At 40.1% G+C, this 14070-nt stretch overlaps 1 protein-coding gene across 1 annotated transcript; it reads right to left on the reverse strand.

Moving 5' to 3' along the window:
- Nucleotides 1–6381: 6381 nt before the first annotated feature.
- Nucleotides 6382–8993, reverse strand: LOC147607413 (cytochrome b5-like). Its single transcript, XM_086790611.1, has 3 exons — nt 8608–8993; nt 6951–7017; nt 6382–6853 (listed from the first exon to the last, which is right to left on the reverse strand). The coding sequence occupies exons 1-3, from the start codon at nt 8683–8685 to the stop codon at nt 6600–6602; spliced, it is 399 nt and encodes a 132-aa protein (XP_086646737.1). The 5' UTR covers nt 8686–8993; the 3' UTR covers nt 6382–6599.
- Nucleotides 8994–14070: the final 5077 nt, after the last annotated feature.

Here is a 14070-nt window from a genome sequence, read left to right on the forward strand (position 1 = left end):
AGAGATTGGGTTTCCACAGAAGGAGCCCACGGTCATCTAGTGCGATAACCAGAGCTGTATCGCTATTGCTCAAAACCCGGTCTTCCATGCCCGGACCAAGCACATAGAGATACAATATCACTTTGTTTGTGAGAAGATCTTGGCTATTGACAGCTTCTTTATTGTTCGACGACGGAGGACAATGCAGCGGACCTCTTCATGAAGTCTCTACCTCATGCTATGCTCCGAGGGCAGCTCACTAGGGTTGGTTCCACATCGAGGAGTTGAGAGGGGGTGTTAGCAGTCATCTCCTGTCTGTACACTATACCAGGGCCTCTGTTGTGGGTGAGCCGCCCGTTTTAGTGTTCTCTCATTTTTCGTCACTCTCCATGTATTTTTCCATTTTTCGGTCGGGTGTCGCCAGATGCTGGCCGACTGCATGCGCTTGGCAGACCAGGGTTTTGCTGGTCATGAGCAGCCTAGGTGATGGTCATGAGCATGGGCTATTGTCGGCCTGTTTTAGGCTGGCCGACCAGCAGCGCCTGGGGTCATGTAAAATGGTCCCCTTGCCCCCACACTGCACATTGTAGATTGTGGGATTTTCTTTGGTGTATAAAGTAGAGTTACATAGCTTCTCTCTCTCTCTCTCTCTCTCTCTCTCTCTCTCTCTCTCTCTCTCTCTCTCTCTCTCTCTCTCTCTCTCTCTCTCTCTTACATATGTGTTACTCTCTACATCAGTTGTCTTCATTTTCGTTGTGCATTTTGACACTAGAATCAATACCTGGTTTTTCAAAATGTGTCCTTTGATGATTAGTAATGATTTATGATACAAATATGTCCTTACTAAAAGATTTTTGAGAATTTCATGGGCGCATGAAAAGATCAATAATTTTTCATGGCATGAAAAACTCCTGATTTTTATGGATTCTTAAGAGGATAACATTATAAGGACTTACTATTTTTGGAAAGATAATCCCTATAAATATGGTACGAAATCAAGGAGACTTTCACGACGTGAAAAATAATTTTCATAGCGCGAAAGTCTAAGCATTGTGAAAAAACCAAATTTTTATCATTTTTAGATTTGGAGGTCCAAATGAATGTTTTTCCTATCCAAAAGTTCTCCACATCAAGTCTACTATTATGATTTTGAGCTCAATGAGACCAAGGAAAAAATGTAAGCACTTTAACCTTGAAAGCAAGGTACAAAAGAGGAAAACATCGAAGAGCATGCAAAAATGCAATGCACAATCAATTATCAAGGACAGCGACATTGTGACCATTGAGAGTGGTTCGGACGAGAGCTCTAGCGAAGTTGTCTCCCTAGTGGAGACAATAAGTGATCTCCCGCTCAAACCAGCTCTTCCAATGAAAAGAAGCCCATCGACTACATAAATCTTCCAAAGAAACTCAAAGAGTATGCCAACCCTATGTTAGAGAAGGAAGGCGCAGGCTATGAACTAGAGCCAGTCCTTGAGCAAGTGGTCGAATATGAACCATATTGACTTCACCTGAGCATACTTGACCCTATCCTAGAGCCAATCATAGAACCAATGAGGGAACCTCAGTGCTTGCCAAGGGCCTTGAACGAACTTTAATTACTCTTAAGTGGACCCATAAAAAGAGCTAGTTCTAAAGCCTCTGTCTCTAGAACGAATTCACCGAGATCTAAATTGTTAAATGCAATGAAGGAGCACTCAGTGGTGGTGGGAGGCTAAAGTTGGCCTTCCATGGGTATTCATAGTCACACCATAATATTTTCGAAGAGGTGATTGGTGATGACTTCATTTCCACCCCATCAGAGGCACCACCTCCTAGGTAGGGATTAATGTGCATCCCCCTTACATGTTAGTTGGTCCAAGCCCACCTGTCAGTGAGAGTACAAACCAAGTAAGCATGAATATCGCCAGAGGGACATAGCATGTTGCACTCTTGTCCTCATCAAAAGCTTGAGTCTTGATAACTTTTGCAAGTAAATTCTCAACTTTGAAGAAACTTATCCGACTAGATGATTCAAAACCTAAGAGCTCACACTTGTATGCCTGAAGAGGAGGATGAGCCATACCACATTGAGTACCATCCCTCCATAACCAAGACAAAAGGACATCCAAAGGTCCCATGAACAAGCTGAGAAACTATTTCAAAGGGATAAAATAAATACAATGTTACCTATGTTTACAAAGGAACCACGGTCTCTGCAATCTTGGATGGTGCTGCTGATGTCAACATAATCACCAAGGATTTTTGGGAAGCCTGGGGAAGCCTAGCACTTGTAGGCACAAGCCTTGTGGTCAAGCTTGCCCGACAGGAACACATGTAAACCCTTGGGAATCCTTCAAGACGTTGTTCATGATGCAAAGATTAAGACCTTTATTGCTAAGCTTCCACCACACATTCATGGTGATGGAGTTTCAAAGAAGAGGATCATACACCATGATCCTCGGGAGGCATTGCATGAGAGATGTAAGACTGGTTCATGATTGGGAAACCAATCATACATAAAGGTAACTAGTCATTGAAAATAAACTTGAAAACAAGGAAGCCTTCATCCCATGGGTTGAGGCATTCTTGCCAATGAGTCAGACAATAACTGTTCAAACCACTTCAGTTCGATATTTGTAGAACATGTAGTACACCATAGCAATTGATATATAGAGCTTGTATAAGATGTTGAATTGATGAGGACAAGGAATATGAGCCCCACTTGGAGCCTACCGACTCTGAGGATTGGATGCACTTTTTGGTGACACTCTTCCCACAAAAGCTTGGGACAAGGTTTACACAATTAGACGGTGCCGAAGCAACATCCATGTTCATGCTCAATGCATTTGAAATAGAACCAACGGTCTAACCAACCTCTAACTTGAGTTAGAGTTTCCCTAGAAAGACCACCTAGCTGCGTGGCTTGCCTTGGTTGACACAACAGCTAGCTAAAATGTTTTACCTTGGGAGACGTGGACCTTATTAGGCCACCCACCCCTCACACCATCTGCAGCTACCATCATCGCATGAACAACTCTCAATCTATGACCATCAATTGTTTCAAAGCCAAATTTTATATTAGAACTAAACTTGCATCTTGCAAGTTTTATGTGGCCTTTGTAGGTACAATGAAGGAGAACATCATCCTTGGGAGGGGATAGATTGCAGTTTTACTGATTATGTAATCAATTAGCAAAAAAGAATTGCAATACTCACGCTTCCCAAAGAGATAGTTATAGTTCCCTTGGTGGATGAGGGCACCTTGAACATACCAACATCCCAAGCCTCACCCTTCTTACAAGCCATCACCTTAGGTAACCTCTAACACTAAACAATCTTCTCATCTCATTGCGTTGGACCACCTCCCCTCAAACTATTACGGAGATCCAAAACCTCACATGAGGGAGTCAATGTCATCCTAAACAACCCTTCAAGAAGGTTACCACAGGAGAGTACCCAAGAGTACCCTGGCTAGCCAACGCAGGTATGATGCCCACATAAAGACTTGGAAGCCATTGTTTAGCCAAGAGCCTACCCACCATGAGTGGAAATCTGCCAAGTGGGAGCCCCAAGCAACAAAGTTTTACCCACAATGGATCATCACCGTCTAAAGATGTTAGAAGCTCAAGGCTTCTATGACCGGAAATCCTTATGTTTGAGCGAGATCCACAAGAGAGACACACACACACACACACAGAGAGAGAGAGAGAGAGAGAGAGAGAGAGAGAGAGAGAGAGAGAGAGAAGAGAACCATTATGCAAAACTAAGGCCAAAAAGTACGCAAATGACAAACCATGCCAAACGAGACATCGAAAAACTACAAGCAGCCAGCAAGGCACTGTAAGTAACTGGCAATGGGAAAGACCAAGGAAAAGAGTCGACAATGCAACTGAACCCAGCATAAAGCCCAAGAATCAACCGGACTACACATCTCCAAGGTGCCAAACATGTCTCCAACCATGCTAAACAAGCAACGTAGAGATGTGCCAAGTTCGGCATCGTCTAGCAATCTAAAATTTCACCCGAAGCCACATCAGCTCTATAATACTTCCCTTGTTTGTGCTAACATCACCATGCGTCAAACAAGCGGGCCGATTAGAAGAGGTTCAAGAATCGTTCGCATTATCCATTCAACCATGTACCACAAGTCACTCATAGCTTGCGTTTTACCAATGGGCATGTCATACTGGGGTTGTCTTGACTACTTTCATTACCACCATCACAACCACCTTGTCGGCTAGCCTTGTTACGCATGAATACTTAATTTCCTATCCCCAACTATGTGTAAGAGTCGAAGAAAAGAGTCAAAGAACGTAGTGTGTTGGATTTTTCACCAGATGGAGCTTTTACACATGCACACCTTTAGCCCCATGTCCATGCATGACACCTATAATATATCCACGTGCTTTGCATTTAATACACACCTAGCATAAATAGCTACACTAAGCCTCATTGTCTGATAACTGTCCATGTATATTTTTGGATGGGGTGACCATGATAAGCATAAACCTAGTCCATGATACGACTAATTGCCTGGAGCCTCCTCAAGTCAACAGGAACCTTTCGTGGCCTCTTCTTTGACCATACTAATCGTTGTTCCAAATAACCTATATCCCTAATGTTTAATAGCGCCAAATTCCCCGCGCAAGAGAGGCCACCCAAACTCATTGTAGCTCAATGTAAAGTCCATTGCTATGCATTAGCAATCTAACGATCTTGACACCCCAAGAAAAAGGGACATCGAGTAAATATCAAGGAAAACAACCAACTAAGTCTTATCAAAGCCCTCAAGCATATTTCTGGATGGAGGGACAATGGCGGACACAAACTTGGCCCATGGTACAACTAATCGCTTGGATCCTTCTCAAATCAGCAAGAATGTTTCGCGGTCTCTTCTTCGGCCATACCAACCGTTGTTCGAAGTCTATATCCCCAATGCTTAATAATGCCAAATTTCCCGAGAAAAAGTACACACAAAGGACACATCTTCCACCAATTATCCATGTATGTCACCTGTATGCTTCACTATGCGCATCACTTGTTTTTTTCACACCTCGCATCTTCACGGTACACATGAACACATGCACCTGCAACAAATTTGGTCAACACCAACCCTCCAAGTACATCTCTCGATGATGGAAGACTATGGTGGTAAACGCAAGCTTGGCCCCATGATACGACCCATCACGTGAAGAACCTCGACCTTGCACGTAGCTCCAAAGTGTTTCAATGCATGCAACCTCGACCTTGCACGTACCTCCAAAGTGTTTCAATCCATACAACCTCTACTTCAACTCTTATTGCACACTAACACAACATTGCCCTCATCGACGTATTAGCCACGAAGAAGCCCAATCTCTAAGCAACACATTATGAGATCGAGGCATAATATCATGTCGTGATACTAACGCTCATTCCGCCAATCACAGAGCGCAGTCTGCTTCTACCAATCGCCTCAATTTGAAGGCCTAAGCCATGTCTATAACAAAAGGAGGCCTCACATAAAAAACTTCTACATCAACCTTTCATGCCACCTCAAGAAGTTACCTGCCATCAGAGCTGCCCAATCTTATCATCAATATGCCATGCATTTGGTTGCGGACTTAATCTCACACACCAACTTTATGGCGTATCTTGGGCCATTTACAAATTTTCACCCTGACAATAGCTTCACCACCGACTTGGGTGATGCTAAGACATGGTCACCATCAAGAAGGGGAGTACGTTGACCACTCTCTAGATTAACATGGTTTGATAGATTTGTATATAAGTCAATTTTGACACTAAGTAATACACATTCATTTCCTAGCAATGGAATACTTGTAAATTCTTCTCTATTCTTGCTTGCATGTATGCTATTGAATCTTGCTTGCTTTGGATAGATATGTTTGTAAGTTTTTCTCTCTTGTATTAGCTTCTTCTTCTTCCCCCTCCTTTTATGAGAAGGAATCCCTAGTTACCTCCATCTAGGCGCTTTTGCTAGTTGCCTCCATCTAGGCTAAGAGACCTCTTCCTTCACCCCCCTAGTAAGGAACCTTCTGGTGTGACAACGGAGTGAGGACACGAGCAACGAGCTAGCATACCCACATCAAGACGTTACGTTGTGACACGAAGGCAAGGCCAACAACACATGATTTGACAAGGCTAAGGTAAGCTAAGCTCTTGACTTGAACAACCCCCACCACTTAGTCTAGGCAGATCATTATGAATGAGAGAGTGCTTTACAAGCTGGAGGAGTAGGAGTGCCATCTCAAAAAGACACTCACTAGTACCATTGGATTGCTATCTTTGATATACAATGGATCTTTAAAAGTTGTGCCCGGTGTGTGAGTAAATCCCACTAAAATAAATAAATTTGCGCTCTTGGAGCAAACCACAACGTTAACAAAAGATAATAGTGCGATGGTTTGGACTGGACTGTTTGACACTCAATAAGACCCATTTTTCTTGAAAGAAAACATATGCAATGGCCAACCAGCCTTTCATAAAGACCACCCACTCAACAATCAAGTGGATATGATTTCAGACATCAAGAGCATTGCTCCCAAATCCCAAACAAACTTTTGTACTTATCTGAATTCACCATCAAGATCAAAGCCATGGACGAAATATGGTAATTCGTAACATAATGCTCCACACTAGGCAGTGGATTTCGTATAAAAACGTACCGCAGCTGCCACACCCAAGATTCCAAGAGGAACAACAAACTGCAAAATTTTGACAAAAAACTCTGTGCTCTTGTCATGATTATATGCAGGCTGCTTGGGGGGGGTGTAGGTTGTACTCTTGGGGATAGATGAAGGATCAATGTCCCCAATGTAGTAATCTTTCAACATGTCTCTGGCAGTTTTAGAATGCCCAACGTCCTCAAAATCGTCCGTAGCATCCTTGGCTACAAATACAGGTCAACAACAGGTCTCAGGTCTCAACACTACATCTAAATTATGTTTTGCAACGCATGAACAATATGTTTAAATATAGCACCATACCTGTTGCTGACAACAGTACATCGTCTCCTCCCGGATGCTCTTCTAAGAACCTTGTGACATCATACACCTGACAAAAGGTCCGAAACAAGTCAGCATCAAGATACCTTCCATGGTCATCAGAGCCATCAGATGCACATGGGTTAAGGGTTTAAAGTTAACATGATGGGATCCCTTATGATTTACACAAGTGTTGATTTAAAAGAACTTTTATGCTGGAGTAATGCAAATGGCTTCTAAAGTAGTATTTTTTTTTTTTCAAGAGTAGATCCTTCTGTAGTAACTCGGATGCACACCCCGAGGCGGCATGGTCTCCACCCCGGAGGTGGTACAATTGTAGCCGCAATGAAGCTCGCGGCAGGGACTAAGTGGGGATTTGTACTCAGGACCTCCCCTTCTGAGTCACGAAACCACACCGCTAGGCTACTCGCCTGTTGGGAGCTTCTAGAGTAGTTTTACTAAACCAGATCTGGCTTTTCAACAGCTAGTATATATTTTGCATCTTGCAGCTGTTTGTCCAAAGCCTGCACACCACTTATTTGAATACTTTTCAAATGAATTCGGGTGGGAAAACAAAGTCATGGTAGCTTGGTATACAAATACCCTGACACCCTCGCATACAATGCAAGAACTTGTAAGTGAGCTCATGGTCTACCTGCAACCCTTGCAGACTTGTATAAAGCAAACAAAAATTCCACAAGGGGTTTGCCCATGCCCGCCTTCGAAGGACGCATACATGTGTCGGAAAATCTGGGAAGCTAAGTTAGGGACTACATGAAAGCGGAATGCCAAGGGCCCCGAGAGACCATGACCCAAAGGAGGGCGTGAATACAGCTCTAGCCAGACACTTGAGCAGCGGACTCCGGTGGTATGGAACACCTGGGTTTGGCAGATGGGTGTTTTCTGTGTAGGTCTGGCCAAGGTCACTGGTGCTTCCAAGGAGCTCTTCCAAGGAGCTATGGTGTTTCCAAGGAGCTATGGCTGGATGGTGAGCTTAGCCCACCATGTGTCTCACATCCTCAACATCAGATATGGGGGACAAAAAGATGTCAGATCCTGTCATTTTTTGACAGGCAGCTATGGCATGTGCCATGGAGTTGTAGCAACACATAATAAAATAAGTTGGATTTTTCTGGAATTGTTTAATAAATTTCATTTGAAAAAAGGGCTTGCATAAAAGTAATTAATTTCAACAATTCTCTAAAAAATAGCCTTGAAAAAAAACTAGTAATCCAGCAAATCAACATTAACAATTCCCTGAGAACAAAAAGTTGTCAGATCCTGTCATTTTTTAACATGCGGCTATGGCATGGAGTTGTAATAAAATAATTTCGCTTAGTCATGATTGATTTTTTGAAAGCAATTTCTGGATATTTTACACGAATTCATTTACATAAAAAAAGGACAGGCATAAAAGCAATTAATCTGAAAAATTCTCTGAAAAAGAACCTTGAAAAAGCCAAAACAAGTCAATCGTTTCAAAAGAAAAAAAAAAGGCATGCACAAAAAAAGCAATTAGTGTTAACAATTTTCAACAAAATGCCCGTTTGGAAAATTAATCTAAAATGCCAAAAAAAAATTCGATATTAACAATTAAAATGTGTAGCCTTGTTCAGATCGGCCGTCGCCTGCAACAGATCGAGTGAAGCAAACGGCGTACCTTGCCACCAATAAGAAGCCAGCAATCTTGAGAGTTGCTATGTTCAGTGACCTGCGCAAAGCTGAAGATCTTCGACATGGCTGGGAAAAACCTTAAATTCGCAGAGAGAGGGGACAGGAAACCCTAATTTCTGCAGAAGAGAGGAGAAAAGAGGAAGAAAGGGAACCCAAATTCTGCAGAGAGAAGGGTAAACAATAAGTATGAAGAGAGAAGGCAAACCCGAGCTCCGCAGAGGATAGATGCAGATAGTGCAAACCCTAGTTTGGCAGAAAAATACACTCAGAATGAGAATGGAGTGACAGATGATTCCTTTTCAAGTGTGGGTTTGAAGACAAGTCAGCGCACAGAGCGTTAGAGGAGTCCAAGTCCAACTCCAACTCACCCTCGTCCCGGATTCCATCACACAGATTAAGGAGGCCCAATGCTGTGTGCGGAATTTGTCCCAAGTTTGAAATCCCTTTAGTTAGCTGGGTTTCCCATGGTTTTTGTTTTTTGTTTTCGAAGCCGGGGTCAGAAACGAGCAAGCTCGTTCTAAGACTCATAGGTTTCCCATGGCAGTGTGCACACACACAGCAAAGAAACTTTGTGCCGCGCGCACTACAATCAGGCCGGCCTACAATACTGCTGGGAAAAGATGCTTTACGAGAGATGTGTACAGAAATCAGCTTGCTTGTTCGGGGTGCCCGCTCTACAATACTAGTGGGAAAAGACGTTGGGAGATGTGTATGGAAATCAACTTGCTTGACGGGCTTGTTCGGGGCGCCTGGGTTCGAACTCGCTGGCCCTCAACTTGAGGGGGTGTGTGTTGATCAATATGATCATGAGTGTGTTCCAAAAGAAGAAAGTTCACTTTCACTTTTTCAAACCCCCTATGTAAACCAGCATATTTAAGTACCATAGAATGGTTTGATTTAAGTTTGTGTTATCAAGTTGAAGGTATAGTACCTTTGGTAATGCACCTTTCCAAGATGAAATTACCAATTGTATTATCTTTCTCTCTCTCTCTCTCTCTCTCTCTCTCTCTCTCTCTCTCTCTCTCTCTCTCTCATATTTCTGTCGTATTCAAATTTCTTGCAGGCCTTTATGGAAGAGCCAGATCAATTTCTAGAGAGGCACAATTGGAGCTCCCATGGTAGAGATGCTGCATTATCTTACTACCTGAAGAGATTATCAACTGCAAAGATTTTGATCTACCATAATTCTATGAGCCAACAGGGTGTCTTAGAAAATTTCTTGCTCAAGACACTCTCTCGCTTTCTTGGCGGTACAATAATACCCAAAACATACGATAAGATAATTCTTGTAGAGAAAGTAAGTGCAATAGATATTTTTGGATACTACCCTAGCTTAAGAGCTTCTAGGAGAGCTTACTTTCTTACATACACTGCTAATTCTCTATCCTTAGGTATAGAGAATCCTGAGGAGTTAGATGAGTATGGAAAACATTTTCTACTTAGATTCAAGCAACTAGCACACCATGTTAGTAATAAATTACTCAGGGATGACAGAGGATCCTTCGCAGGTCACCTAGCGCTTCACTCATAGGTCGCTTCCTTGGTCCCTCATCCAGCGTACCGGAAGCTCACCATTTAAATCAAGGCTGGTCAAGACCTTGGCCGACCTTGCTACGTGAGACATCCTCCATTGACTCTTCGTCAGCTATTGCAACTTTATCACTTATGACCTCATTCACAAGACGGTCAAAATGTTTCTCTAGCATTCTTGACATAAAATAGTCATTTAAAAATAGGTCATAAATACAGTTTCTAATGAACTCTCATCTTCACATTGTTCCATATCATTTCCCGTTATTCCACATTCTTCTACATCAGTTCACATTACTTAATCCACATCCAATCATATGTATTAGGTACCATCGTCCTTCATCCCTTCTCATCCAATCACATCATATTACATCTCATCACATCTATCCAATCACATCATATTACATCTCATCACATCTATCCACATCTATCCTCATCACATCTCATCCATTCTCATCTACCCATATCCACATCACATCACATCACATCCATTCACATCTCATCTCATCCATTCACATCTACCCCGATCCACATCACATTCATTCACATCACATCTCATCTATTCACATCTATCCCGATTCATATCACATCTCATCACATCCATTCTCATCACATCTCATCTATTCACATCTATCCCGACTCACATCACATCTCATCCATTCACATATATCCTGATTCACATCACATCTCATCCACTCACATCACATCCATTTCACATCACATCACATCACATCCCTTTCACACCACATCACATTCATTCACATCACATCACATCCATTTCACATCACATCACATCACATCCCTTTCACACCACATCACATTCATTCACATCTATACCGATTCACATCACATCACATCCATTCACATCACATATCATCCATTCACATCTATCCCAATTCATATCACATCACATCCATTCATATCACATCTCATCCATTCACATCTATCCCGATTCACATCACATCACATCCATTCACATCTATCCCGATTCACATCACACCACATTACATCTATTCACATCTATTTACATCACGTCACATTCACATCCACTCTCATCTCATCGCATCTATTCACATCCATCACTTTTATTGCATTCCCATCCCATCACATACATTCTATCCACATTACATCACATCCACATCATATCTCATTCATTCCATCCACATTACATCACATCCACATCCATCCATATCTCATCACATCCATACACATTCCATCTCATTCATCCACATACATCCAGACATTCACATGCATGTCTATTCACATCCATCCATTCATTCACATTCACATCCACATATATTCACATCACATCACATTTCATCCACATCTCATCACATTCACATTCTCATCCCTTTACACCACATCCACATCTCATCACATTCACATTCTCATCCCTTTACACCACATCACATCTCATCCACATCCACATCCATATCCATTTACATCACATCACATCCACTCACATCACATCTCATCCTTTCACATAACCTCACATCTCATTCTCATCTCATCATTCACATCCACATTCATTTACATCACATTCTTTCACATACACATCCACATCCATTTACTTTACATCTCATCCTTTCACATAACCTCACATCTCATTCTCATCTCGTCATTCACATCCACATTCATTTACATCACATTCTTTCACATACACATCCACATCCATTTAATTTACATCTCATCCTTTCACATAACCTCACATCTCATTCTAATCTCATCATTCACATCCACATCCATTTACTTCACATCTCATCCACATTCATTTACATCACACCACATCCATTCACATCTTATCACATCCATTCACATCCTATCGCATCCCATTTACATCCTATCGCATCCCATTTACATCTTATTCCCATTTAGTAGCTTTTCCTACTTCGATACCGATAATGTGACTTTTTCGCCAATTGCTTGGCCTAGATAAAGGTTCTTTTTTTTCGACGGCTATTTTCATATTATTTCTCAATTTCTCAAATGAATTGTATTCAATATTCTTCTTTTGAATAAAAGAATTCATTGGATTTACAAAAATCAATTCTATCCATATTTTCCAATAATGTTCAAAATTCTACTTTTGATAAATACTCATAATTTGAATTTTGCTAAAAAATCCTCTTTTTCTCATTTAATTTCTTGGATGGAAATTCCTCTTTTTACATTGAATTCTAAATGTCATGGAAATTCCTCTTTTTACATTGAATTCTAAATGTCATGGAAATTCCTCTTTTATCATCAAATAAATTTATCTAAAATTTCTCTTTTCTTTGATAAAAATATCCATTAATTCAATATGCCAAGAATTCCACTTTTACTATTTAAATGTTTAAATTCCAAATGTCATGAGAATTCCTCTTTTATCATTTAAATATTTCTCATGCATAAAATAAATTTATCTGTTATTCCTATTTGAATTTTAATAAAAATATCCATTAATTCAGTATGCTAAGAATTCCACTTTTCCCATTTAAATGATTGAATTCCAAATGTCATGGGAATTCCTCTTTTATCATTTAATTAAATTTACCATAATTTTCTCTTTTCTTATTATTTAATTATGCATAAACCTTAAAAATTAGTTTTCCATTGAATGTGATGAAAATCATTGTTTTAGCATAGGATGACCAATGATCCTAGAATATGGTAGGAAGTCCTCTTTTCATGTTATGCATAAGAATGAATTATGTATCAATTTCTTAAAAATTTTACCATAGTTCCGTTGCTATTACTGATAATTTTTAATATTTTTGAAAAGAATAAACTTAGTAATACAATTATGATAATATAACTATCTTCTAAACTTAAATCCAATTTATGGATTTAAATCATAAGATTATCATAATTTTAGAAGCATAAAAGTATTAAAAACCACTTTCTTAAACTCTAGCTTCACAAGCCTAGAGTTTGATTTGTGAATTGAGAATTTATTAATGGAAGCATCATTTGAATAGAGAATTGGTCATAGGAATGACCATTCTTTTGGGGAGAGAGAGATAAACATAAAAAGAATCCTAATTAAGCATAAATGTAAACTTTTCTTAATTATTCATTACAACTCTTAAGAAAAGCTTGATTTGCATTATAAACACTTAATTTAGAAACTTCTCAAGCTTGAGAGGGGTTGATAAGTGAAAACATTGAGAATAGTAGAGAAAAACCATAAAATTACACTTTAGTTCTTGTTTTTGCTTGCTTCTCTATCTTAGAAGAAGCCCCCAACCAATCAATTGGTTAGTGTGTTGAGAGGAAAGCTCCAAGGATGGTTGAAGAGAGAGAGAAGCTCCACTCTCTCCAAAAGTAGAGGATTTTTAAGGGATAATAGAAAATATGAGTATTTTAATGTAATACTGGCATGGTATAGCTCAAAGATGAGAGGTCTATTTATAAGTGAGGGAGGCCACTAACTGAGTCCAACTAAGTTCTAGAATTTTCTAGCTTCAGTTTGGCTACATTTGGACAAGATTTGGACCAGTTTAGCTCCCTTTTTGATTTGGTTTTTGATCCAGGAGAGAGGAGAGATACAAATATCACAAATTTTTTGAATTAAAAACTCATCCACGTGTGAAATATGCACCTACCTTAAAGGTCTCCCCTTCCTTACCAAGGTGTCAAAAATTCATCATTCCTCCAAAATATCTCATTTTTTTAGTAATATCTCATAGTTTTTAACTAATAAACCTTGTACTTAGTCAACTCTTCATCTTATGTGAGCATTTACTTATTTTTGGGTATTTTCTTTTATTCTTTGGTTTATCTCATCCAAACACTTAGATTAATCTTATTGGCTCATAGGAACCTTAATTGGACCATAATCCAAAATTTTCAGAAAATCTTGACCCTTAGGCTAAGGTCCTTTATACACATTTTCAATTAATTCCAAATGCACATAGGAAAGTTATATCCAAAAATA

The sequence above is a fragment of the Cibotium barometz genome, chromosome 55 (genome assembly GCF_041138505.1).
Source record: "Cibotium barometz isolate CiBa-2024 chromosome 55, ASM4113850v1, whole genome shotgun sequence".
Taxonomy (NCBI): domain Eukaryota; kingdom Viridiplantae; phylum Streptophyta; class Polypodiopsida; order Cyatheales; family Cibotiaceae; genus Cibotium; species Cibotium barometz.

Coding starts and splice junctions, on each gene's coding strand:
- LOC147607413 (XM_086790611.1), bottom strand. CDS start 8,685: ATGTCGAAGATCTTCAGCTTTGCGCAGGTCACTGAACATAGCAACTCT. Junction 7,018..8,607: donor GGCTTCTTATTGGTGGCAAG/GTACGCCGTTTG, acceptor ACCTTTTGTCAG/GTGTATGATGTCACAAGGTT. Junction 6,854..6,950: donor TGTACTGTTGTCAGCAACAG/GTATGGTGCTAT, acceptor CTGTATTTGTAG/CCAAGGATGCTACGGACGAT.